Source organism: Mustela lutreola, chromosome 9 (assembly GCF_030435805.1).
Source record: "Mustela lutreola isolate mMusLut2 chromosome 9, mMusLut2.pri, whole genome shotgun sequence".
In the NCBI taxonomy this organism is placed as follows: Eukaryota; Metazoa; Chordata; class Mammalia; order Carnivora; family Mustelidae; genus Mustela; species Mustela lutreola.
Genome location: NC_081298.1, coordinates 139920524 through 139943906, shown reverse-complemented (window position 1 = coordinate 139943906; position 23383 = coordinate 139920524). Strand labels below are relative to the sequence as shown.

At 45.8% G+C, this 23383-nt stretch overlaps 1 protein-coding gene and 1 long non-coding RNA gene across 6 annotated transcripts in view; one reads left to right on the top strand and one right to left on the bottom strand.

Moving 5' to 3' along the window:
* ASAP2 (ArfGAP with SH3 domain, ankyrin repeat and PH domain 2) overlaps nucleotides 1–23383 on the top strand; it is a 162940-nt gene that overhangs the window by 97687 nt on the left and 41870 nt on the right. For all 5 annotated transcript variants that reach the window (XM_059132685.1, XM_059132686.1, XM_059132689.1 and 2 more), the window contains 6 exons: nucleotides 2419–2504; nucleotides 8931–9006; nucleotides 9237–9323; nucleotides 16464–16567; nucleotides 16659–16728; nucleotides 21932–22019. In XM_059132685.1, coding sequence (XP_058988668.1) covers nucleotides 2419–2504; nucleotides 8931–9006; nucleotides 9237–9323; nucleotides 16464–16567; nucleotides 16659–16728; nucleotides 21932–22019 — 511 coding nt within the window. The remainder of the gene's footprint in view (nucleotides 1–2418; nucleotides 2505–8930; nucleotides 9007–9236; nucleotides 9324–16463; nucleotides 16568–16658; nucleotides 16729–21931; nucleotides 22020–23383) is intronic.
* LOC131807406 (uncharacterized) lies at nucleotides 829–4744 on the bottom strand. Its single transcript, XR_009344436.1, has 3 exons — nucleotides 4596–4744; nucleotides 2306–2424; nucleotides 829–1832 (listed from the first exon to the last, which is right to left on the bottom strand). It is a non-coding gene; the product is annotated as an uncharacterized LOC131807406 (long non-coding RNA).

Here is a 23383-nt window from a genome sequence, read left to right as displayed (position 1 = left end):
TTTTGCAAACAGACCTCATAGGTAACAAAACCTGCCTGGCCCATTTCACATGGTGTTAGAGGAATCAGCCCAGAGGTCTGAGATGGGTTGGGAAGTTGCTGTCTGTTACACAAATACTAGGTATTGTTTTTGTATAATTGCAGTAAAATTACATAGCGGTATTTTACAAAGAATGGGTTTAGAACAGGTGTATGTATGTATGTTGTGTTCAGGTTATGTTCTCTTTTGTTGGCTGATAAGGAGGAAACACATTTGCTTAAACTCTGTCAAAAGACTGCTTATTGAAAAACGTCTACTGAATTGTGAAACTCAATTAGTGTGTCTTTGAAGTAAGGGGTGAACTGAGGGGTGCCGCACTGTTCGCTGTGCTGTGCACCAGACAGGCCACCTTTCCCCTCCTGGTCTAGGTGAATGCATCCTGGGCACTGGTGAAGTAGTCCATTGTGGTGGAAAGGTACTGTCTAGAGGCTGGCCCTCAGTCACACACCTGCTGGGCCAGCCCCAACCCCCCCCCCCCCAGGGGTGTGGGGGGTGGGGAGGTTGGGGCCTCAGGTGTGCTGAGCCTCGGAGCTCTGGCAGTTAGCCTGATGTGTGCAGAAGCAGAGGCGGAGTCGCCAGAGGAGGACACATCCCATGAAGGATGGCCACGCGGGCCAAACAGAAGTGGGCTGGAATGTGCTGTCCGCGGGGGAAGGAGGAACACTTGAAAAGCAGCACCCCCCCCCCCCCCGCCCGCCAAATCTGACATCTCAGAGTGAATAGATGGTTGAACTTGATCATGGTAAAATTGTTCAACCAGTTCCTCACACGGGACGTCTCAAGGTTCATAAATGCTTTCTACCGTTTAGATGTTTAAAATTTTAGTTGCCCAAAATCGAAGCTAGAAGGATGGCTTTCAGGTGTTTATTTTAAATGCAAAACGAGTTTTTTAGAGAAATTTAGTGTGCCCTAATAAATAGGTAGGACAGAGCATCTGGGCGTGGGGAATGTATGAGAGATCATGTTGTTTTTCTGTGATTATAAAAATAGGCTCTTTTAAAATTTAGTCTATATATGTGATGTTAAAAATCACCCCAAATTTTACTCACCAGAAGATAAGCGCTTTGACATCTTTCATATATTCCTCTGTACCTTCATAAAAATAATTTGTATAAATAGGATTGTTCTCTACTGGTGCTTTGTAACCTGATTATTTTGATTCACTCGTATGTCATGGGTATTCTCGGTGCCGGAAAAGTCTCTGATTTATTGGCTTCATGGCTACATAGCAATTTTTGTGTGTGGCTGAACCATACTTTAATTTTCCATTCATTACATTTGGGTTGTCATTTGTTACTTTTACAAACAAACAGTCTGCACTGAACCTTGTTTTCTAATCCTCTTGGTAAACTTTTACAATTATCCTCTTGGAGAATAAGTTCCCTTAAGTAGAATTTCTGTGTCAAAAGGTCTACATTTTACGTTTTGACTTAAATATAAGTTAAAGTGAACCATCTTATTAACCACTTAAGCATTTTGAGGCTTTGCCAAGCATCTTATTCAGTTAACAGTGAGTAAGTGTCAAACCGAGGGAAAGAGAACACGTAAAGGCACTTGATGTAGGAAAAGCAGATTTTGTTGTCGACTGTCTCAGAGCAGCTTCCTCTCTCCGGCTGGACTCTGCGACTTGACCGTGAGCTTCCCAGGTTATGGCTGCAAAGCCTGTGTGGTCAGCAGGGGTGGCCGCTCTTCGGGGGCATCCAGTCTCGGGGATGACATATTCTCGGAGCTCTTTATGCCACTTCCTGACAGAGGAGGGGCCAGGGAATTTATGGATCCTTTGTTCTGTAAAACTTTAGCAAAGAACAAATGGATTTCCTGAGGCTGGTTTTATAGATTCCTGGGACTTCCTGGTATTTTAGTGATCATTCCTGAGTTCTCCAAGTTAAAAATGGCTTTCGCTCATTTTGATTTAAAATTTCGTTTTTATAACAATCCCATTTTCAACATGCCAGGATTAGAGACGTGGTGACAAGAGTCTCAACTACTGAACAGTGGCAGTTCGTGTTGTAGACCATGACCTGCCCGGAGAAGGGGCGGCGGGTGGTGCAGAAGGATGCGGACAGAAAGAGCCCATTCACTCTAACCATCTGCCTTCTTTGTGCAGCTCCAAGAAAATTTGCTCTAGCGGGTTAAGATCCAGCGTCTTACTATTAGGAGTTCTTGGTGCCTTAAGTTAAATATTTAATTACCTGGACGTCGTATATTTCATTTGGCACCAAACTGAGAAAAATGCGTAGTTTCTGGTGTTTCAGAAAATACTCACCACCTGCCGTGACCTCTCCCCAACAGTGAAAGCTGTCCGAGAAGTGGAGAAGCTGATCTCTGCTCAGAAGCCTGTTCTGGGTCTGACATACCCTTTTGTGTTTTTCTTAACAGTATCTGCTGAAGGTCAATGAAATTAAGATTAAAAAGGGAGTGGATTTACTTCAGAATCTGATCAAATATTTTCATGCCCAGTGCAAGTAAGTTCTTTTTCTTTGTTGTGATGTTATTTCAGCTGTTTCTGTCTTTATGGCCACTTTTGGTAGATAATAGAGTGTTGGATCAGGGAAAATAAATACTCCTTTAAAAGTTCATAAAGTGCAGTACTAACACATGCTATTAACAGGGCAACCCTTGGAAAAACATGTTAGACGGAAGAAGTCAGACACAAAAGGCCATATCCTGTAGGTTTTTATTTACTTGGGAGATGAGGAATAAGCAGCTCTACAGATGAATGATTGCCAGAGCTCAGGGGGAGTGGGGAATGAATGACTGCTCACTGGGGGAGTGAAAATGTTCTGGAATGAGATGGTGCTGATGATTGTACAATTTTGTTAATATACTAAACCCGCTGAATTGTACTCTTTAAAAGGGCAAATTTTGTGGTTTAAGAATCTTTCTCAATACAAAATAAAAGTAAACAATATAAAAATCTATAGTACTGATCAAGTGTATTTACTTTGCTCTTTTTTGCAGAGGGACATACTATTTGATCTAACACATGATTCACAGATGGGTTTTGTTTGCAAGAAATTAGATGGGGTTAATGCAGTATATTAAATCGAAGAAATACTTCCACATATGTATATTTTTAAAGATTTTATTTATTTGAGGGAGAGGGAGGAGGGGCAGCGGGAGAAGGAGAAGCAGACTCCTGGCTGAGGAGGGAGCCCAAGCTGGGGTCGATCCCAGGACCCTGGGATCATGACCCGAGCTGAGGGCAGACACTTAAGCAACTGAGCCGCCTAGGCGCCCTGATATATTATTTATCCTATAAAGCAAGTGATAATGCTGAGCTAAAGAGGCTGAATATGACAGAGGAGAAGCTTCCATGTTTGGGGCTACCTCACGTACTCAGCTTGGCCGGCACTTGGGCCCTACACAGCCTGACCCTCGTCGGGCCACGCTCGCTCGCTCGCTCGCTCGCTTCCCCAACTTCTGCCTGACCACCAGTCGTTACACAGACCGGCCCTGGCTCACCTTCACTTGCTGAGTGGGTGCCGTGAGTCCGGCACCATCCTGGATGCCGGAGATAGAAGAATGTACGTCACAGACATAGTCCCTGCTCGAATCAGGTAGGTAGGTGGGCTTAAGCAATAGGTTTATGATTGCACATTTGAAACGTGTTTGGAAGTGTTGGACTCTAAGGAAGAATAGAAGGACCTGATTGAAATCAAGGTTGAGGGGAGACACAAGATTTTTCTTCTTTTTTTTTTCTCTTCCTGCTGTGTTCTCCAGCCTCCAGACATAGTACCTAGCACATAGTAGATATTCAAATACATTTTGAACTAGCTGCATGCCTCTTTGAGGAGATATGTATTCGGAGATCTAAAGGATCTAGCAGATAAGGAGTAGGGGGAGAACATTCCAGGCAAAGTCTAGATCTCAAGGCAGGAAAAAGTCCAATGTGACAGAAGTATATTGAGTGAGGGGGAGGGTAGTGTGACATGAAACCCGACAGAAAGGCAAGAAATGTGGACAGCCTTACGAGCCTTGTGAAAGGTTTTAGATTTTATTCTGAGTGTATTAGGAAGCTCTCAAATGTTTTAAGGAAGGGATTCATTGAGTGGATATTGAGCTCCTGCTATGTGCCAGGCACTATTTGAGGTTCTCATGGTACTTCGAACACATGAACCTTCGGTTTTGATAGCCTGGGTAAGCAGTAAACACAGGAGAAAATATGTAGCAGTTCTAGGGAGTGGGCATGGCTGTGAACAGGTGGAACAGTGCAATGGGAGGAGGGGGGCAGAGTTGATGGGAAACATCTGGGAAGACTTCTCAGTTCCATTCCTGTTGTCATAAGGGACAAAGAGGAGGGGTGTGGGCGACCACTTAAGGACACAGTCCTGCCCCGGCACCATCTGGGAACAGTGCTGTCTTGGCCTAGACTGCTGACAAAGCCAGCTGTTGAGAAATCCTTGGAGGTTGAATTGCCCCACCTGTCTGTCACTTGTCCCCAAACAGGCTGTGTCCCACACTGATGTACCTTCGCACACACAGCTCTCTTTGCTAGAATGTCCTGCTGCTCTCTTTGTGCCTTCCCCTAGCTTCTGGTCATCCCTGAGACCTACCTGCTGCTCCTTTGAAGTCGCCCAGCGTTCCCCCGCTGGAATTACTTCTCTTCCTTCTGCATTATCACTCTCCCAGCTCTGTATCTCCAGGATGGTATCTTTCACACTGTCATGTCTCCCACCAAACTGCGTCTTCTCTGCGGAACGAGGCCATGACACTGATCTGTTTCATCTTCAGTGCGCGGTACATGTCCCTGGCACATAGTTGTCGCGGTGAGTTGCACTGTTGAACTCAGCTTGACTTTGGAATTTGTGATACAGCATTGGTGACTGTGCGTCTGTGAAGCAATTGAGGTCCAGCAGCGAAGGAAGCTGTGCCGTGTGGTTCGTCCTGTGTTAGCGGAAGGGCTCCAGGCTTGGAGGAAGAGTCTCGGAGGATGGAGAAAGACCCCTAGTTTCCGAGAATTTCTGAGACAAACTATTTTATAGAGACTCAAAATCCTAGCTTCGTGATTTTGCAGTCATGCAGATGACTTCTTCGGTTCTCATGCTTGTAACCTCTTGTGAGGCAGATTAGGAAGTGGGTCGCTTCCTTGCTAATATTTTATTTCTAAGATACTATTCTGGGATTTCCTTTTTTCTCTTTATTTTGCCCAAACTGATCCGTTGGGTAGCAACAGACCACTTGTGGAAAAGTGAACTAGTTGGCCTTTTATGGGCATGAGCTCAGTAACCTTTAAAAACGATGAATCTTCCATTACCTCCTGCGTGTGTGTGTGTGTGTGTGTGTGTATATATACACTGCCTGTGTGTGTACTGCCTGTTCTTCAGCTCACTTGCACAGCTTTGACTTTCCTAATTCCCAATCTGGGGGATAAAATGCAGAGCTGGAGTGACATTGGACAAAGGACCATGTGGCCGTGCATTGTTTGTTCCGGGAGCTCCTGCATGTTCCCCAGTTAGCGTTCCCAGTCTCCTGTCCTCACCCCATGTGGGCGCTGTGCACCGATGGCCTGGGGCAGCCTGCATGGCCACCACCCGTTCTCCCACGCTGCTGTCTCTGCAGGTGTGAAGAGGCCTCTTGGTGTAGACTGGACTCTGGAGTCATGTTTGGGGTCACCCTTAGAAGCGCCTAGATATCTATTATCTTGCATTTTATTCATTTTTGCTTTTCACTTTCAGTGTTCTTGAAGTATTTTCATGTTCTTTGTTTTTGATTTTGTGTAAAGTAAGAAGTTGAATCTCTGCCTAGCTCCTGGAATAGCCTTAAAATCTGTCTTATTAGCCTTTGCTGCTGAAGGTTGAGGCTTTGGAATCTAGAAGTAGGGCAGTCTCTAAAAGGATAATAAAATAAAAGCAGCCGTGTTCTAAATAGTGGTGGCGAATGTTGAGTTCACTTGTTCTTTGAGCAGTTACCTGCTGAGAACCACGATGCCCGGCTGTTGCCTGATGTCCTTGGGATATGCTGTTGAATGAGGCATGAGGGTGCAGAGGGCAGTGGATCTCGCGCCATGAGGAAGGGCTGCTCTCATTAGGCCTGTAGCCAGAGGGAGAGGCCACCCTGCTCGGTGGGAGCTTGAAGATTGAAACGCTGTGGGCATGTTTTAAAGGCTTGAGAGTTTGGTCAGGCTGGGGAGAAAACATTTAATAAAAAACAAAATTGGTATTTAGTAATATTGATGGTAAACATTGTTTGATTGAAGCTTGGGAAAGTGTTAATGGTTCAACCTAAGAAAAACGTGCCAGGGTTTGTACTTAGAAATGTCACCGTGCGGGCGACCTGGGGCAGGGGTGGGGGGGCCTCAGCTGATTAAGTGTCTGCCTTTGGCTCAAGTCATGATCTCAGGGTTCTGGAATCAAGCTCCACATCAGGCTTCCTGCTCGGCGGGGGGTCTGCTTCTCTCTCTCTCTCTCTCTCTCTCTCTCTCTTTGCCCTTCCCCCCAACTTGTTCTCTCTTTCTCTCTAATAAAGCAAATCTTTAAAAAGGGGGGAAAAAGGAAATGTCAGAGTGCTGGGGCATCTTACTGGCTCAGTTGGTAGAATATGTGACTTTTAATCTCAAGGTTGTGAGTTCCAGCCCCATGTTGGGTATAGAAAATAAAATTTAAAATAAAAACAAAAAATAAAATTTTAAATTAGAACTAAAAAAAAAAAAAAAAAAAAAGAAAGAAATGTCACAGTGATAACAGCTAGCAAAGCGGTGACAGAGCCCCTTTCTTTGAAACTTTCTCTAAGGCCTGAAACTCCCTCCCTGAGGGAGGGCATACCTAGGTGCCAAAACATGCCTTAAAAAGGAGGGTACGGCTCTGCCTACATGTACTCTCTATCTCCGTGTCAAATAAAAAATACCTTTAAAAAAAAAAAATGGAGGGTACTTGGCGCACCTGGATGGCTCAGTTAGTTAAGTGTCTGACTCTTGATTTTGGCTCAGGTCATAATCTCAGGGTTTCAGAGGTCAGAAGACAGTGGACACAGAGCCCTAGAGAAGTCACCGTTGCCATATCCCAAGCATATTCCATGTTCAGGAAAAAAGCATTAAGTAAAATGTAGGGATGAGAATATAAAGTAAAGAGTTACGCATATATCTAAAAATTAAGCTTCGAACATTCTCACAGTGCAGGTTCTGTGATTCCTCATGCCTGGCTAGTAATGGTTCAGAACCCACATCCTGTGTGTATATTTCCCTCTTCCTTCCTCCTTGGAATTTCTGTATTCAGTGTCATGCCACATTACCCTCACAGCCCTGTCTGTTCTTGCATACTTCACCTGGGAAGGTCCTGTAGGACCCTTGCTGAATTTCAGAGTTGGTGAACATCATCTCACATGAACACATGAGAAACCCAGATCACATTTTGAAGATCTTCTCCTTCCAGTTACCTGCTGAAGTTGGAGACTCCTTCCTTCCTTCATTAATTAATGTTTTCATTCAACAAATACCATGTGCTTGAAATGTGCCAGTCTTTGTGGATACCATGTCCTCACCCTCCTAGAACTTTGGATCTAAGGGAGGGTGGGTATATTTTAAATAATCACACTAATGACTACATAATGCTAGTTGTGCTAAGGGTATTTGTGTGTATGTGTTTTTTTTTTTAAAGATCTTATTTATTTATTTGAGAGAGAGCACAAGAGGTCAGTGAGAGAGAGCACGAGAGGGGAGAAGGTCAGAGGGAGAAGCAGACTCCCCGGGGAGCCGGAACCCTGATGCGGGACTCGATCCCGGGACTCTGGGATCATGACTTGAGATGAAGGCAGCTGCCTAACCAACTGAGCCACCCAGGTGCCCTGTGCTAAGGGTTTTGAAGCAAGAGACAGTGCTCTGAGGCATTATAGCAAGGAGACTTCTTTTAAGAGGTCATGGAACCCTCACTAACAAAGTGATAGCTAACTTAAAGTTTGAAGAGTGGGTGGGAATAATCTAGGCAAAACAGAAGATATCTGCAGGGAGAACTCTTTAGAAAGCTGAAATAGCATATGCAAAGGGCCTGAAGCAGGAAGGATCTGATGGCCATTGACAGAAGTCTGTTACCTCTGGAATCTAGAGAATGAAAGGGGCAAATGATGCTACCTAAAGCTTGGGGACATAGAAGCTTGGGGACATAGATTTGGCAGAAGCCAAATCATATAGGCATAACAGGCCTTGTTACGTTTTTAACTTTGCTCTGAGCTTATGGGAAAGTGTTTTCTATTGTCCCCTCAAAAGGGTTCTGTGGCATGCATCAGAGCCAGTGCTGAGAGCATCTACCCGCCGTGGTGCAGAGAAACTTGTCTAGCTCCTCTTACATTTCCTGCATCACTTATTATAAACGACTTCACAAGCATGGAGTTCTGGGCTTTAAAAAGTTTCCTTTTGATATGCGATCTCAAGTTCTCCAGCCACGGTTCCCTATTCTGTAGATGGGGTGTGGCCATTCACCTGCGTCAGACTTGCTTTGTTTTTGGGTTTTTTTGTTTGTTTGTTTCCCCTTTTGCCTTCTTTTTTCCACTTAGCTGTTGACTGTGCAGGAAGGTTTCTTAGTGTCTAGTTCTTACTTACGTCCCATGCTTTTCTGACCTCAGACTTTTCCATTCCCAAACCAGCGCCTTCACTGCCTTTTGTCAGTAGGCACCTGCTTCCCATTATACACGGAAAAGTTAGGGCTCCTTTCATATGGGTCAAGAGCAATTAGAAACACTTACACTTACTGCGGGTCCTTTTCTGTCACTTCTTGCCGATTTAAGTGTCATTTTATTTTTTGTTGGCCTGATACTTTGAAGTTTGGTTTATATAGTCTTTTCCCCCAGGAATTACATCATGAGTTCACTCACTTTCTTTTAAACGAGTGTTTTCTCCATGTAGTAGAATTGTTTCCTCTTTTATGAAACACTATCTCTGTCTCTTTTTTTCCTTTTAGTTTTTTCCAGGACGGACTGAAAGCAGTTGAGAGCCTCAAGCCTTCCATTGAGACACTTTCAACCGACCTTCACACAGTAAGTGGCTTCCCTCCCACATAAATGAGTGTTGAAACAGTTTTTATGCAACGAATGCTTTGATATAAGCGTTGCTTCTGTATGATCCCATGTTTGTAAGCTGACAGCCGGGTGGTACCCCGTGGACAATGGAGTCCCCATGGCCATCGCTGTCCTGGCTGGTGGTGGGGAGGGAAGCATTTGTTCCCTGCACCTCAGCCCTGCTTCTCTCTTTGTTTTGTTTTTTAAAGATCAAACAGGCCCAGGATGAAGAAAGAAGGCAGCTGATACAGCTTCGAGATATTCTGAAATCAGCTTTGCAGGTTGAACAGAAAGAGGTGAGGGGATTTAATTTTGAAAGATGGCTCTTGTATACCTGTGTCTCGGAGGCTTTGGGACAGGTGAATGTGACATTCAGGTCCTCCAGGAGCTCACGGTCCACTCTGGGGCTCTATTGGGCCAGCACCTAGTGTTTGGTTTACTCCTTAAGTTTGGTTTTCTGAAACCCATCTTTTTAGATCTGTTTATTTCATGGGGCAAGTGTTTGTTTACTGGAGACCCAGCCTTCATGGCAGTGTATAACCACGTCTCCGCTCTCTAGTCTTAGATGCGTAGCTCTCAACGTCTCTGTTACATGGATACTCGGTATCAGTGCTGTTGATTTTCTGCCTAGAACTTTGTGATTTCCGTGGCCCTGTATATGTGGCCGCAGCCCACATGGGCATCACCAGGTACTGGGTAGCCACCTGCACCCTCAGCCCTGAGATCCCACTCTGTAAAACATGGGGACCTAGACGCTCTTACAGTGGTATTCCCATGAGCAGGAGCCCTCAGTTTCTCTGGGATCATCTCTTTCCTATAATCCCTTTCCTGCATGCTGACACATTCCCTGTGACAGTGTTTTGGAGGATTTTTAAAAACATGTTAAAAAGTAAATTTTTAAGGTAATTCTACAATCTGTTTACTGCAGCGTGGATATTATAATATGAAATTTAACATAATCCCCTTCCTTGTACATAAAGGAATGTATCTAAATGTATAGCTAGTCGATTTCACATAAATAATGATTAAACTACTTAGCAGAGCGTGAAGTTCATGGTCGGCAGTTTGCTATGCTCAATTTTAAGTTCCTGTACTAAAACTGAATATTGTTGTTTCTCTCCCAAATGCATTTACCTTTGTGACCGAAGTCTAGGAGAGTAAGTAGTTCAGCATTTTAATCAATTGGAGAGTTTTGCATGCTTTCTTCATGAATTTAAATTACTTCCTTCCTTGCATACGTTAATAGCCAGTAGCATTTTTAACCCACTGAGCCACCCAGGCGCCCCTGCCAGTAGCAATTTTAATTTTAACCCTTTCTGTGGGTTTTATTAAAAGGTAAAGAATTTGGATTCACAAATACAACTGAATGGAAAATTTCCAAGTTTGAGGTTTATACATTTGCTGTTGTCCCTTCTTGGAAGCAGAGTGACTCACCCCCTCCCTTTCCTTCCGCTGCCTAGCTGAATTCTTCATGTGCTTCTGGAGACCGCCTCTGCTCACCCCAGCCCCGGTGATCTGAGTTCCTGTTCTTTCAATCAGGACAGACTCCTTATGGGTTATTGGCTGTATCTTCAAGTACACAGATGCTTTTTCTCTAGCTAGACCTTGAGCAGCTTGAGGATGCCCTCCTGCCTTCTGTGCCTCGCCGGCCATTGCATTGTGGGACCATATTGCTCATTTACTAGGCTTTCGATAGACATGGGTCAGCTAAATGAAGTTGGCAGATCAAGGTCGTATGTGAGTGCTCGAAATTACCCATGGGATGGTGGCTTCCTCCCAGTCTGGAGAAGATAGATCCTGACACGTTGATGTTCCCAAACGTGGGCGATAAGCAGAAAAATAAAAAGGAGAAAAAGATCTTGGCGTATGGAGAAAATAGTGGCTTAGATGTGACTAGAAGTGTTGATGCTGGTGTGGGAGCCCCAGCGCTGTCAGAGTAGCCGGTTCCCCAGCACAACTCTTGGGGGCGCTGAGAGCCACTCTGGTCTGAAAAGGAACATCAAACCCACAAAGCCAATCTCAGGTTTACAATAGAGGAGAGCAGAGGCTGGAGTTGAATGGTCCTCTGGGCACAGTACAAAGGCCATGTTTACTTGGGCTGAGCCGAATTAGGAGGTTTGGGGAAACTGCCTGTCTTCAGCTGCTGATTTATGGCTTTGCAGAAAAGTGTAGCAAATCCACCAGCACACACCAGAAGTCTTGACGGTTTGTGGAGTTCATGTGTTTTTGTTGACCAGCCCAGCTGCCCACAACTGCCCAGAGGGATCCTAAGAACCTTCTTTACTGCTCCTCTTCGGCTTTCGCCCAAAGATGGAACTCTCCAGTCTTCTGCCCGTGGTTGTGTCATACTGGTTGTATTAATCTCTGCATTGCTTTTTGATGATGGCATTCCGTAGGTCGGATGGTCTTTGAACACAGGCGCCGGGAAGAAGGAAATGTGGATAAGTGGAATTTTATATATTATTAAAAACATTTTACGATTCATGTCCCGTCCCTTCCCGTTACAGCAAGAATTGACCGTTGGGCTCTCTCCTTATTTAGCTTTTATTCCCTTTTTTTGGATTCTCTCTCTAGACTTAGAAAGCTGAAGGTGTTGATAGTTTTTATTTAACGTTTACAAAAATTCTTGCTACATGATTTCAGTTCACGGTGTGCCTGGGTGGCTCAGTCAGTTAAGCGACTAAAGAATGGCAGTTCATGTGAATTAGGTAACGTGCCCCAGGGAAGCTGCACTGATGATTGGTGGGAGACGTTCTCTTGTTTCCTTCCTGTGGATCTCAAACCTCAGTCATGTGGTCTTCGTGAAGAACATGGCTCTTGTATATGGCGGCTTTGGGCTGCTTCTCTTTGTCTCATTTTGGGACGAAGACTGTGCCGTTATGATCTCGGTGCCCCCATATCTCCTGGCATTCGTATTTTTTGGTATTTCTGATGTCTGTAAAGAAGATTGTGATGTTTGATTTTTGGACTTTTATTACGAAATCTTTCAGGCTTATAGAAGAAATAACTGCAGTAAATACCTATATATGCATCGTAGTTTTTTTTGGTTTTGTTTCTTTGTTTTTTAAAGATTTTATTTATTTGATACAGAGAGAAATCACAAGCAGGTAGAGAGGCAGACAGAGAGAGAGGGGGAAGCAGGCTCCCTGCTGAGCAGAGAGCCCGATGGTGGGCTCAATCCCAGGACCCTGGGATCATGACGGAAAGCAGAGGCCTTAACACACTGAGCCACCCAGGCGCCCCTATGCATCGTAGTTTTAACACGTGGGAAGGTAACAACCGTCCGGTACTGCTCATTCTCGTATGAGCCTTCTCCTGCTTCCCCATCCACGTACGTCCCAGCTCAGTGGGGTCCTGTGGGACAGATTCCACTGCAGTGCTGGCAGGTTCTCTGACAAAACCTCACTGTTAGTGTGTGGCTTCTCTGCTGTTTGCTGTTGAGAACCCAGACTTATGCCTCTGGTGGGAGGGCTCAGCCTCTGGGAGCCGGTGTTGGTAGGCCAACAGGCTGAGCAGGGAGCCCAATGTGGGGCTCGATCCCAGGACCTCAGGATCATGACCTGAGATGAACCAGACACTTAACCGACTGAACCAGCCAGGCACCCTTAAAGTGTGTAAGTTTTTATGATGTTCTAGGATCTTAGGGATCTCAGGGTTACTTCTGATGTAATGAGTAAACCTTTATGTGTATAACATACGTGACGTCATCACCTTTTTTCCCCCCGTTCCTCAAATATTAAATCTGCTGCTCATCTGGGCGTTCTCTGTGTTGGCAGGAACCATGTGTAGCACTTCATATGGCCACATGAACCTTAGGGTCACGGAGGGTTCCAAGTTTGAGAACTTGCATGGATGTCACAGGATAGATGATATGTGCCTTGTGAGCATCCAGAAAATGCCCACTTCACCTGTGTGATTTAGAAACACGGACAGTCTCCGTGTTGTAAGACTCGCTCAGTCAAGTCCTAGACTTCCTTGGCTTTTCTAGGGAAGTGGAGAGTGTGATGGAGAGTCTCCGAGAGCCCGGGTAATGGGGATAGCCCAGCCCCCAGCCACTTGCCTCTCTGTGTGTTAGATTTTTCTTTCCCTCAGAAATATAGGCTCTTTTCTCTTGGATTATATTTCATTGAGCTGCAGTCTTGGTTATGTGAAAACACAGACTTCATTTGTCGCCCCTTTACCTGGTCAGGTATTGTATAAAATACCTGTATGAGCAGGTGAAGAGAGGCCGTTTTTGTTGGCTCGCCTAGAGGTCACCTCAAAGATGCTGAAATAATTAGTTCTAAAGTAGAGTCAATTTCATGTCAAACAGATTACGTTCCTCTTTCTTACACATTTTAAATTGTACAGCTGCAGACTTGCTTCCATGTTTTAATTGATTCAGGAAATGCCTGGTGCAAAGAATAAAACCATAATTTCTTCCTTAAAGTCTCTGGCGAAGGGTCTGATTCTGCTGAAGAGAGGAATGCCCTTTATCCTGCTCACAAGGCCTGTGAGCGTTCTGATTAATATGCTTGGCACGAGCACTTCCAGCAGTTTTGTCACATGACTCCCCACTCACTTTGTGCAGGGCTTTTTTTCTCCCTAAATCAATAGTCGTATTTCTTGGTTGTGCAATTTAGTCTTTTGACAGGTTTATTTTTAGTCTTTCACAGACATTTGTATAGGTGAGCAACTTCTCTGTTTCTCTTCCGCCACCTTTATTCCCAGTAGTGCTTAAAGTAGTGCTTAAAGCTGGGTTTGTTCTAGATTTCTAGTGCTAACATTCTGCCCTTTTGAGAGAATGTGGAAACTGGCACTGTCCTCACCGGATAAATGAGTTGTTTGCCCTGGTTGTCTGGAGGCAGGAGTGCTGTGTGAACTCTCTGTGAAAAATCAAGACATTTCTCCTGTTTTGGGGTCTGTTTGTTTAGGCTTTGTTCTCAGTTCAATAATGGGATGCTGAGCACATTATTGTTTCTCAGATCAAGATTTTCTTTTAATTTTCTTATTTTTCAGAGTTGTCCCATATATATTTTATAGTCCCATATATATTTAAAAAAAAAAAAAAAAAAGCCTGTGCTAGACAGACTATGTTCATGGAATGGAGGATTTAATACCATTCAGATGGCCACAGCCCCTGGACTGATTGGCAGATTCAGTGCCGTCCTTCTCAAACTCCCCTCTTCCTTTTTACAGAAATTGACAAGCTGATTCTAAAATCCGTAAGGAAATGCAGGGGACCCAGAATAGTCCAAACAGTCTTGAAAAAGAACACAAGTTGGAGGACTCACACTTCCTGATTTCAGAACTCACCATAAAGCTGTAATAATCAAGACAATGTGGTACATTATGGTGACTAACATAACACAGTTTTTTTAAAAAAAAAGGACAGTGTGGTACTGCCACAAGGACAGACTTGCTGATAAGTGAAACAGAATTGGGAGTCCAGAAAGAAACCATTAGACATATGGCCAGTCGATTTTTCAACATGGGTGCTAAGACAATTCAGTGAGGAAAGAACAGTCTTTTCAATAAGTGACGCTGGGACCACTGGATGGACACAAGCAAAGGAATGAATGTGGATCCCTGTCTCACACCATAACCAAAAATTAACTCAAAATGGATCCGAGACCTAAATGTAAGAGCTGAAACTCAGATTCTTCTTCTTCTTCTTTTTTTTTTTTTTTTAAGATTTTATTTATTTGTCAGAGAGCGAGAGCGAGAGAGAGCACAGGCAGACAGAGTGGCAGGCAGAGGCAGAGGGAGAAGCAGGCTCCCTGCCAAGCAAGGAGCCAGATGTGGGACTCGATCCAAGGATTCTGGGATCATGACCTGAGCCAAAGGCATTTGCTTAACCACTGATCCACCCAGGCATTCCATGAAAGATTCTAAGACAAAAACATAGGTATAAATCTTCATGACCTTTGAGTAAGCCATGGTTTCTTACATGTGACATCTAAAGTCCAAATGACAAAAGTAACAGTAGATAAATTTCATCAAAATTTTAAAATGCTATGCTTCAAAAACCTTTAAAACTATCAAGAAGTCAGGGGGCTTGCCGTCATCTTCAGATAAAGGTGGAACTCTGACTCAAGTCTGTCTGCGCCTTCTACCCCTTGGCCTACTTTATCTTAGCTACGCTAGCTGTCCTGGTTTCCTAGAGGACTACCACAGCCACTGCTTGCCTCTCCATGCCTTCAGGCGCTGTCCGCTCCGCCTTAAGCGCCCTTTCCTTATTCTCCTCCTCCTCTTGCTTTCGTCTTGAAAACTCCCTCCTTCCAGACTCCTGCGGCTTCTTCCACTTGGCCCTTCACTTCTAGAGTGTTTGTGTTCCTGGTTGGGTCACATTGACGGTTGTGCATTAATTCTTTATTCATTCGACAGGGCCTGGTTTCCCCAAGGATAGTGGAGATGAGACAGTGTCTCGGGAGATCCTCTGGTGAGGGCGCAGGGAAGGAGCATCGAGGGGAACGTTGGAACTCCCTTCCATTCTCCTCTCTGGCCCGAACAGGCTCTGCATCTTAACTAAATCACTTAGGTTCATCATGTTTCTTCTTCCTGTGTTACAAAATGGAGTGGGTGGAAGCTTCTCAGTAAACAGTTGGCCTGTGAACTCTGTGTTTTGCTCCCCCATTTCCTTATGTCTGCCAGAATTTCCAGTGCTAGTATGGACAGCTCCTTTCCACACTTGGCTTGGGGCTTCAGATATCATCTGTTCAATAGTTGAGCACCCACTGGATACCCAGGGTTTCGTTGACAGTCCTTGGCCTTGAGAAGCTGAAGACTAGAGTTTCCAGTTGGGGCAGACTCCACCAGATTCTCTGCTGGCCAAGGGAACAGTCTGCCCGCCAAGTCTGAGGCAGTTGGGTTTAGTGCTTCAACCCCTCTGCTGGGTCGATGGGTCAGGAAGGGAATATGGTTCAGTACTGTTATGTACCAGGTGTTCGCACGTGTTCTCTTACTCAGGCCTTACTCTAGTTACCATTTTACTGGGTATTGTTTTCCTATTTTCCAAGGAAGAAACTGAGGCAGGGAGCTTACGTAACTTTCCTAAAAGTAAGAGGTAGAAACATTGGGGATTTTTCTTGCCTAAACATGATGCCTTTTCTAACACATCTTTTACCTTTCTTCTGGAGGCTGCTTTTGCTACATCAAGAGCTTCTTGCCATTATCAGGGACTTAAATCTCATAATTAAGTAAAATCCGTAACTTCCAAATGGCTCATTCTTCATCAGCCAGTTGGGGAATGCTGGTTTGACATTTACTTCTCCAGCCTCACAGGTGGCATTAATGAATTCCTGAGTATGAGTTTTATGTCCATTTTTGTTTTGTTTTTGGTGTGCCGATAGGTGACATTTTGCTAGTTTAAAAAAAAAAAAAAACCTCCTTAAGGACAGCTTTTTTAAAACTTGGAATCTGGACAGGATTAAAAACAACTTCTCGACCATTTTTAGGATTCGCAACTTCGGCAGAGTACAGCCTATAGTTTGCACCAGCCTCAGGGAAACAAAGAGCACGGGACCGAGCGGAACGGCAACCTGTACAAGAAGAGTGATGGGTAAGTGACCCTGTGGCTGGAGGTTATGTGCGTGAGGATCTCCTGCGTCCAAAATTGCTCAGCTCTTTTTTTCTCCCCATTTATCTGTAAGGATCCGAAAAGTGTGGCAGAAAAGGAAATGTTCGGTTAAAAACGGTTTCCTGACCATATCCCACGGCACCGTAAGTATTTCTCTTAATCGTGGGCTGCTGCAGTGAGGTGAGGGGGACGCCAGCCCCTGGGCACGGTTTGGCCTTGACAATGCCTTTTAAAGCCCTCCCTGCTTGGGGAGCATATCTGGGGTCCTTCTTGATGTGGGGCACCTGACCCCTGTTGATGCTGCTTCAGCTGGGAGAGCCTTGTGTCCTTGGCTGCCTGACCTGGTCTGGTGGTCTTCGTTTAGATACCGGTGGCTTCCAGAAACACACAGTCCCCCACTTCCCAGGTGTTTTTGTCTCTGGAAATGGAACATCCCACTTGGGGAGATTCCTACTTTTCCATGAAAGGGGAAGCGTTTCAGTAGTCAGTACCCTGAGACTCCGAAATTAAGAAACAGAGATTTCAGTCACATTATTGTAGAAATCTAACACGCTGCGCCCAACCGTAAGACCTTTTTCTGTCATCCTGTGTGTAAGAATCTTTGCAAGAAACAGAAGCCTCTATGTGGGGCCTATTGTTAGACCAATCAGTCTGAATAAAATGATTTCCTAATCTATCTTTCAGACCAGGGATTTTAGCCACAGTCACAAACATAGCCGTTCATACCATGATGCTGTTTCCCACAGTGGCTCAGCTGTGTCCTCACCTTACTGGTAGGAGAGGATCTGAGAAATACCACATAGGCTGGGAGACATTTTTGACACGGTCTAGAGGCTGCGTTGTTGCTGTTTTGGCGCTGATGAGAACACTGATGGTGGCCGGCATTTCTGTTCCCCAAGCAGGAGGCCTGATACTTTGTGCATTCGAGCAGCCCCAGACCGGTCACGGGATTGGAGATAACCCCGAGTCTTTGTCATCCCCCATCCCCATTCCTGCCAGTTCCCACCAGTTCCCCTGGTGACAGGCAGAGCGGGCAGGAGCATAGCTGTAGACAGGTTGTGGCTCAACGTGGGTTCCAGAGAAACGGCTCTTCTCGTGACTCATGTGAGGAAACAGAGGAGAACCCACGTGAGGCAGGAGCTGCAGCCTGGGTTCTGTCCCACTGGGGGCCCCTTCGTTTTCACAGACTCTGCGTGGGGAAGAGAGACCAGGCCATAGCATACGTCCAGTGTCCATAGGTGTATCTTGGGACCTGTGGTCTAGGGATTGAATGTGTCTTTAGCCTGGGCAAATAGAGATCGTGTCTCTTTTCTAAAGACCAGCCTTCACTGGCCTCCTCCGTGGTCATGACATCACTCCCCGGGCTGTGCACTTTGGATCCTGATGTGACGTTCTTTCTGTGTAGACGTATGCCGGAGTGCTGGGGAGGAGTGCTCAGGCCACAGGAGGCCAGTGTATCTAGTCACTGTGCCGCTTTAAAATTAAGACCACAGACTGGATGATGGCCAGGGTCCCTCCCTGCTCCAAATGCCTAATTCTGCGCCCTGCTTTCAAATGATGGCTTTCTACGCAGTTGTTGTTTTAATGCAGGTTCATTGCCTCCATGCAGAAAATTTCACAGACTAAGACCAAGTTTCATTTTGTGCCTGTTTACAGCTCTTAAGTCATTTGGTATATTTGAGTCATTAAAGCATTCTGCTAGACCCAGGGCCTCAGCCTCAGGCAGTGAGCAGTTCTCCCTCTGAGACAAAAGTGAAAACAGGCCTCGGAATCCTTTGCTCGGGTGTGAACTTGGGCTCACAGCACGTGCATTACTTGAGCTTCTCTAGAAGACACAGAGGCTCTGTTTCCTTTAAATGCCGGTGGGTTGCTCCCGTGTCGGGCAGATGAGACAGTTAGAGCCAGCTTTATCAGCGTGCCCACAGCTCACCTTGTCACACAACTTTCGTATTTAACAAAGGCTGTGTGTTTAGTGGGGGGATCCCTCTCGGGAACCTGTGTGCGCCCCATATGACTCACCCTGCCCTTCGCAGCCTGGGCTGGGAGCTGCGGGAGCAGCTGTTGCCTCTGGCCCTTGGCCTGTCCAGGAAAATCAGAGAGTTACAGCAGGAGCTCTGCATACGCCACAGCGCTGTCCTTCTCTCCTCCTTCTGCATTCTGCACACTCTGGAAGGCGGGATCTCCCCCCCGCCCCACCCCGCACACATGCACACACACGCGTGCCACTGCACCCACATGGTGTTCCCGCGCAGCGATGTGAATTCGCCTCTGCCAAGAATGGGGTTTGAGAGATGCCTTTTTGTTTGATTTGGTTTGGATTTGGCTCCTTGTGTAACTTACCTTTGTAGTCAGCATCTCCCTGACTGGCTAATTTACCACTGGGGAAAAGGGCAGTTGTTCACAGACCCGATGGAGTAAATGGGGACCTGGGAGGAGTATCTGGTGCTCAGTGGACAATCAGGTCTTGACACAGCGGAAGCACAGGGTGGGTTTGCACGGTTTGGAAAACCAGTTTCTTCCCAGGAAGCTGGCAGCCTTTGCGAAGAAAGACTCTTGTGTTCTGCATTCTAGCAGAGGGACGGTGATAACATCCGGATGAATTCAGTGAAAGCCGTAGTTGGTATTCCCCATTAGCCAAGATTAATTGTGTTTTCTGGCACTGGGAAGAAGGGATCCTTGGGACCAAATAACTAATTGAGGATCATCTTTGCCAAGTGCATCCCTTTGCCACACCGCCAAAGACTGGGGTCTTTTTAAACTGGAAGAAATGTCTCCTGGTTCTTACGTAGTCTCATTTTTAGTTTAATGATCATTGGACATGAAGAATACATACTTCCTATTTTAAGCTTGAGAAATGGGAAAAAATCGAATAGCATTATTAAAATGAGAGGAGCTCTGATAATCAGTGCCTGGAGTCAAATACAAAAATCTTTCCCGCTCCTTCCTTTCTATGAAGCCAGAGCTTTTCAAATTAAGCTCTCAAAGAGCTCTGGTGTCTGCTGCATTAGGTAGAACTCTTCTGTAGCTGAATTCAGTGATGACACCATTTCCCCCAAATTGCAGCCGGGGAAGGAATTGAAAGGATAGCATTTTCTCTATTTAAAGATTTCCTCCCCTAGATTTTTCCTCATGGCTTTGGTGTCAGCTGCTCCTTAACCTGGATGGACAAACAACAAACCATTATTCATGTAAAACAGACTGACGTCAAGCAGTATCAGCCGTTCTAAATTTTGGGGACCACTTTCATGCCTTTAGAGTTCTTCCAATTCACATAGAGGCACTGAATATCTCCCCATGCCTTGTGGTGTTTGTACGCTGTGAAGGATAGTCGGTCGTGGATGGTAGGTGTCTTGGTAAGAGTGAGCAGCTCTCCCCGGGGCACGGGAACATGAAGGAGAAGAAGTTAGGGGGCGCTGTGCTGCCTCGCAGCAGTGGAAGGTGTGCACAGGTATGTCCAGGCCCATGCCTCTGCTTTCCACGGAAGGCCAGGAGCTGCAGTGAAGAGCTTGTGCCCTGAGCCTGGGCTGCTTGGCTCATGTGTTGCTCCACTGCCCCCAAACTCTGTAAGGCGCATCCTGTTCACCAGTCTGTCACCAGCCCTGTGTATATACCAGTACCTGTGCCAAGCCTCGGTGGACACCAGCAGTTTGCAAGTAGGACAGCAACGTCTCCTAGATGCATATCCACAGTTGTGTGGTCACAGCAGGCGATGGGGAGACACGTGCTTGATGTGGTGAAGTGCGTGGTTGCATCATGGTCTGGTCTCCCGCTTGGCGCTGGAGAAATACATCAGTGTATGGGCTCCGGGATGAGCCAGGTAATTCTGTTGGTGAGGATCCAAAATTGGATTGATGGTACTTTCACTCGGAATTGTTGAAGCTTGCAGGATTGGATAGAGCTTGAAGTCTTTTAATACTGATTTCTGAAGGTCCAAGGGTTCTGTGAGGCGTCGCTGACTACAGAAAATATCCAGTGAATTTCATATAAGAGATGAGCACAGAATGGCCACCGACCAGGAGAGTCTGGTCCACCCTGTTCACCCAACTTCTGCGTATCCCACCTTCCTTTATCAAACCCAAACTGTGCTCGTTACAAGGATCCGTCCTCTTTTAACAGCCTGCGCTCCCGTACGCCTCCTCTGTGAGTTTAGTGGAAAGGGGTCCATACATGAATGAAGGTCCCACAGGTCTGCCAAAATGTGAGCTCTCATGTGTGTTTCTCAACAAATCCCAAATCCAAGCTTTCACATCCTATAAATGCGGCTGGTGGCCATGGTAGGGGCAATAAGAGGTTGAAATATATGGCATTTTGTTTGATCTTTTCGTTCAGCAGCTTAGGAGGTGGGTGAGATAAGCCCATTCATATTTGGAGATTTCTCCAAGATTTCTGAGAGACATTTTACCATTTGCACTTTTTGTTTTCCTAAAATTATCTTATTCTTTGATCTTTGCTTTTTTGGGACTAATTATGGTGGTTTTTGAAATTGCAATAAAATTTCCCATTTTGACATCTCTCTGACAAAAACGTATAATGATCTTTTGTTGCCAGTGTGTTGGGGGACTTGGGGGACTTCCGTGAATTAGACGGGTTTTGTTAAAACTCAGGTGACAAATGGTTAGCATTTAGGATTATCAATCTGTTATCCGTTGCGACTTCAAAAAGTAAGGAAAATAATTTCTCTGTCATTTTTGTGCTGTGAGATTCTTTCCTTGGAAGTGAGTGTTTACACTCAGGAAGATACTTCTGAGATCCCCAGAAATTGAGCTGGGTGCCCGAGTCACCCAGCCAGCCATCTGTGTCATCGGTAGGAGTTGGGACAGAATGTCTCTGAGCATTAGCTGTAGAGCATTTTGATCTCAGGGAGCCCACTGCCATCGACCTCAAAGCCAGCATCACTTGTCCCCTGGCTGGGTGGGTGGGGGAGCCACCAAGTGTCCCTCACAAGAAGTGGCAGCTGCCTTCCAGGGGGCTGAGATTTAAGGGAATGCTGTGTTACGCCTTCCCGCGTAAAGTCTGCCTTCTGCCAGCTGTCTTTGCAAACTAGTGGGAACTCTCCTCTTGCTATATATATACTTTTAAAGATTTTATTTAGAGATTTTATTTTATTTAGAGAGAGAGAGAGAGAACCAAGGCAGGGGGAGGGGCAGAGGGACAAGCCCAGCTGGGCACAGAGCCAGACCTGGAGCTCGATCCCAGGACTGTGCAATCATGACCCGAGCCGAAGGCAGGCCCTTAACAGACTGAGCCAGCCAGGCGCCCCATGTTCGTGCTACATTTTAATGAGAAGCGATGCCCTATGATTTTCCCTCCTTCCCATGCATCTCCCTGTGTCTCTGTCTTAAACAGGCTAACCGGCCTCCTGCGAAGCTCAACCTCTTAACCTGCCAAGTGAAGACCAACCCCGAAGAGAAAAAGTGTTTTGACCTCATTTCACGTAAGTGTGTTTCTCAGGTGCTAGGCCACAGAGAAATGATTTTCAGCTCTCTGCTCAGACATCAGTCCCATTTCAGAGAATTAATTTTCAAGGAGAAATGCTTTCATTTCAAGTGACAGACATGCTTCCTCTTTCTGCTCCTCACTGTTTGCTCGCCGGAACAACCCTCCCGTTGAGCTGACACGGAGGGTGGCCCCGCTCTCCTCGTGGTCTCGTAAACTAGGAGATGATACTGGATCTCCTCACTTCACGATCAAAAAGGACGATTCTGTTGTCAGGGCTTCCGTGGTTTGGGTGATGTTCGAAATGCTGGACAGCTAACATGCTTAGGTCCCAGCAAAAACCTGGAAACTTTCATTTTTGAAATGGTTTGTCTTCCCCACCACGGGATTTGTCTTTCTGCTTCTGTATGCTTCCCCCACCCCCACCCCGTGGTGTACACAGAAGAATTGCTACAGAACCATCTGTTATGACGAGTGTCTACTTAGCCTCTCTAAGAAGCAAGGAAAGGACTCGTGTGTCATAATGGAAACAGGGTTGGCCTTTGCTTGTGGCGCTTTCAGGTGGTAGGATTACAGTCTGGGGGAAGGAAGAGGGCAGATCCCCTTTCAAAAGGAGGTCTTAAGGGATTTAGGCACAAGAGTTGTGTTTATAGAGGAAAAGTCTAGACCACGCATTTTCAGAAGGTGAGCACGGTCTTAATTGCCTCAGTATCCAGAGTGCGACGTGGCTGCTTTTTAGGATGTCTGCTGGATTATATTACTGAGGGCCAGGAAGGTACTTCCTCTATGAATTAGTGCTCACAGCCAGCTTAGGAGGGAATTATTACCACCTCCACTTCTCTGGGTGAGGAGCCGGAGGCCCGTGGCCCTGCACCCTCGTAGCCCGTTGTCCCTGTTGCAGTGTGCGCTGTGCTAAGTTGGAGGAGAGCCTTGAGCCGTATGATGTGCAGAAAGGTTTTGGGAATTGTTCCGTCCTTCAGATTCTAGATTAATTTGTAAGATAAAAATGGACCTTATCCTACTTCAACCCCGTGTCCCTCTTCAGTCTCATGAGGGCCACAGATGTGTTTACCCCTCTCTGCCCTCAGATCCTTCATCCAGACGAGAGAGTGGAAACGTGCAGGACTGACTGTAGTTTACAGTGGGATCGAGGGGCACCTGTGTGGCTCTGGGGGTTGAACGTCTGACTCGATCTCGGCTTAGATCATGATCCCACGGTCAGGAGATCGAGCCTCACATCAGTCTCCACTCAGTGGGGAGTCTACTCGAGATTCTTTCTCTCTCTCTTCCTCTCCCTCTCTACCCCCCGTGCTCGCTCGCTCTCTAAAATAAATAAATCTTTTTTAAAAAAATAATAAAATG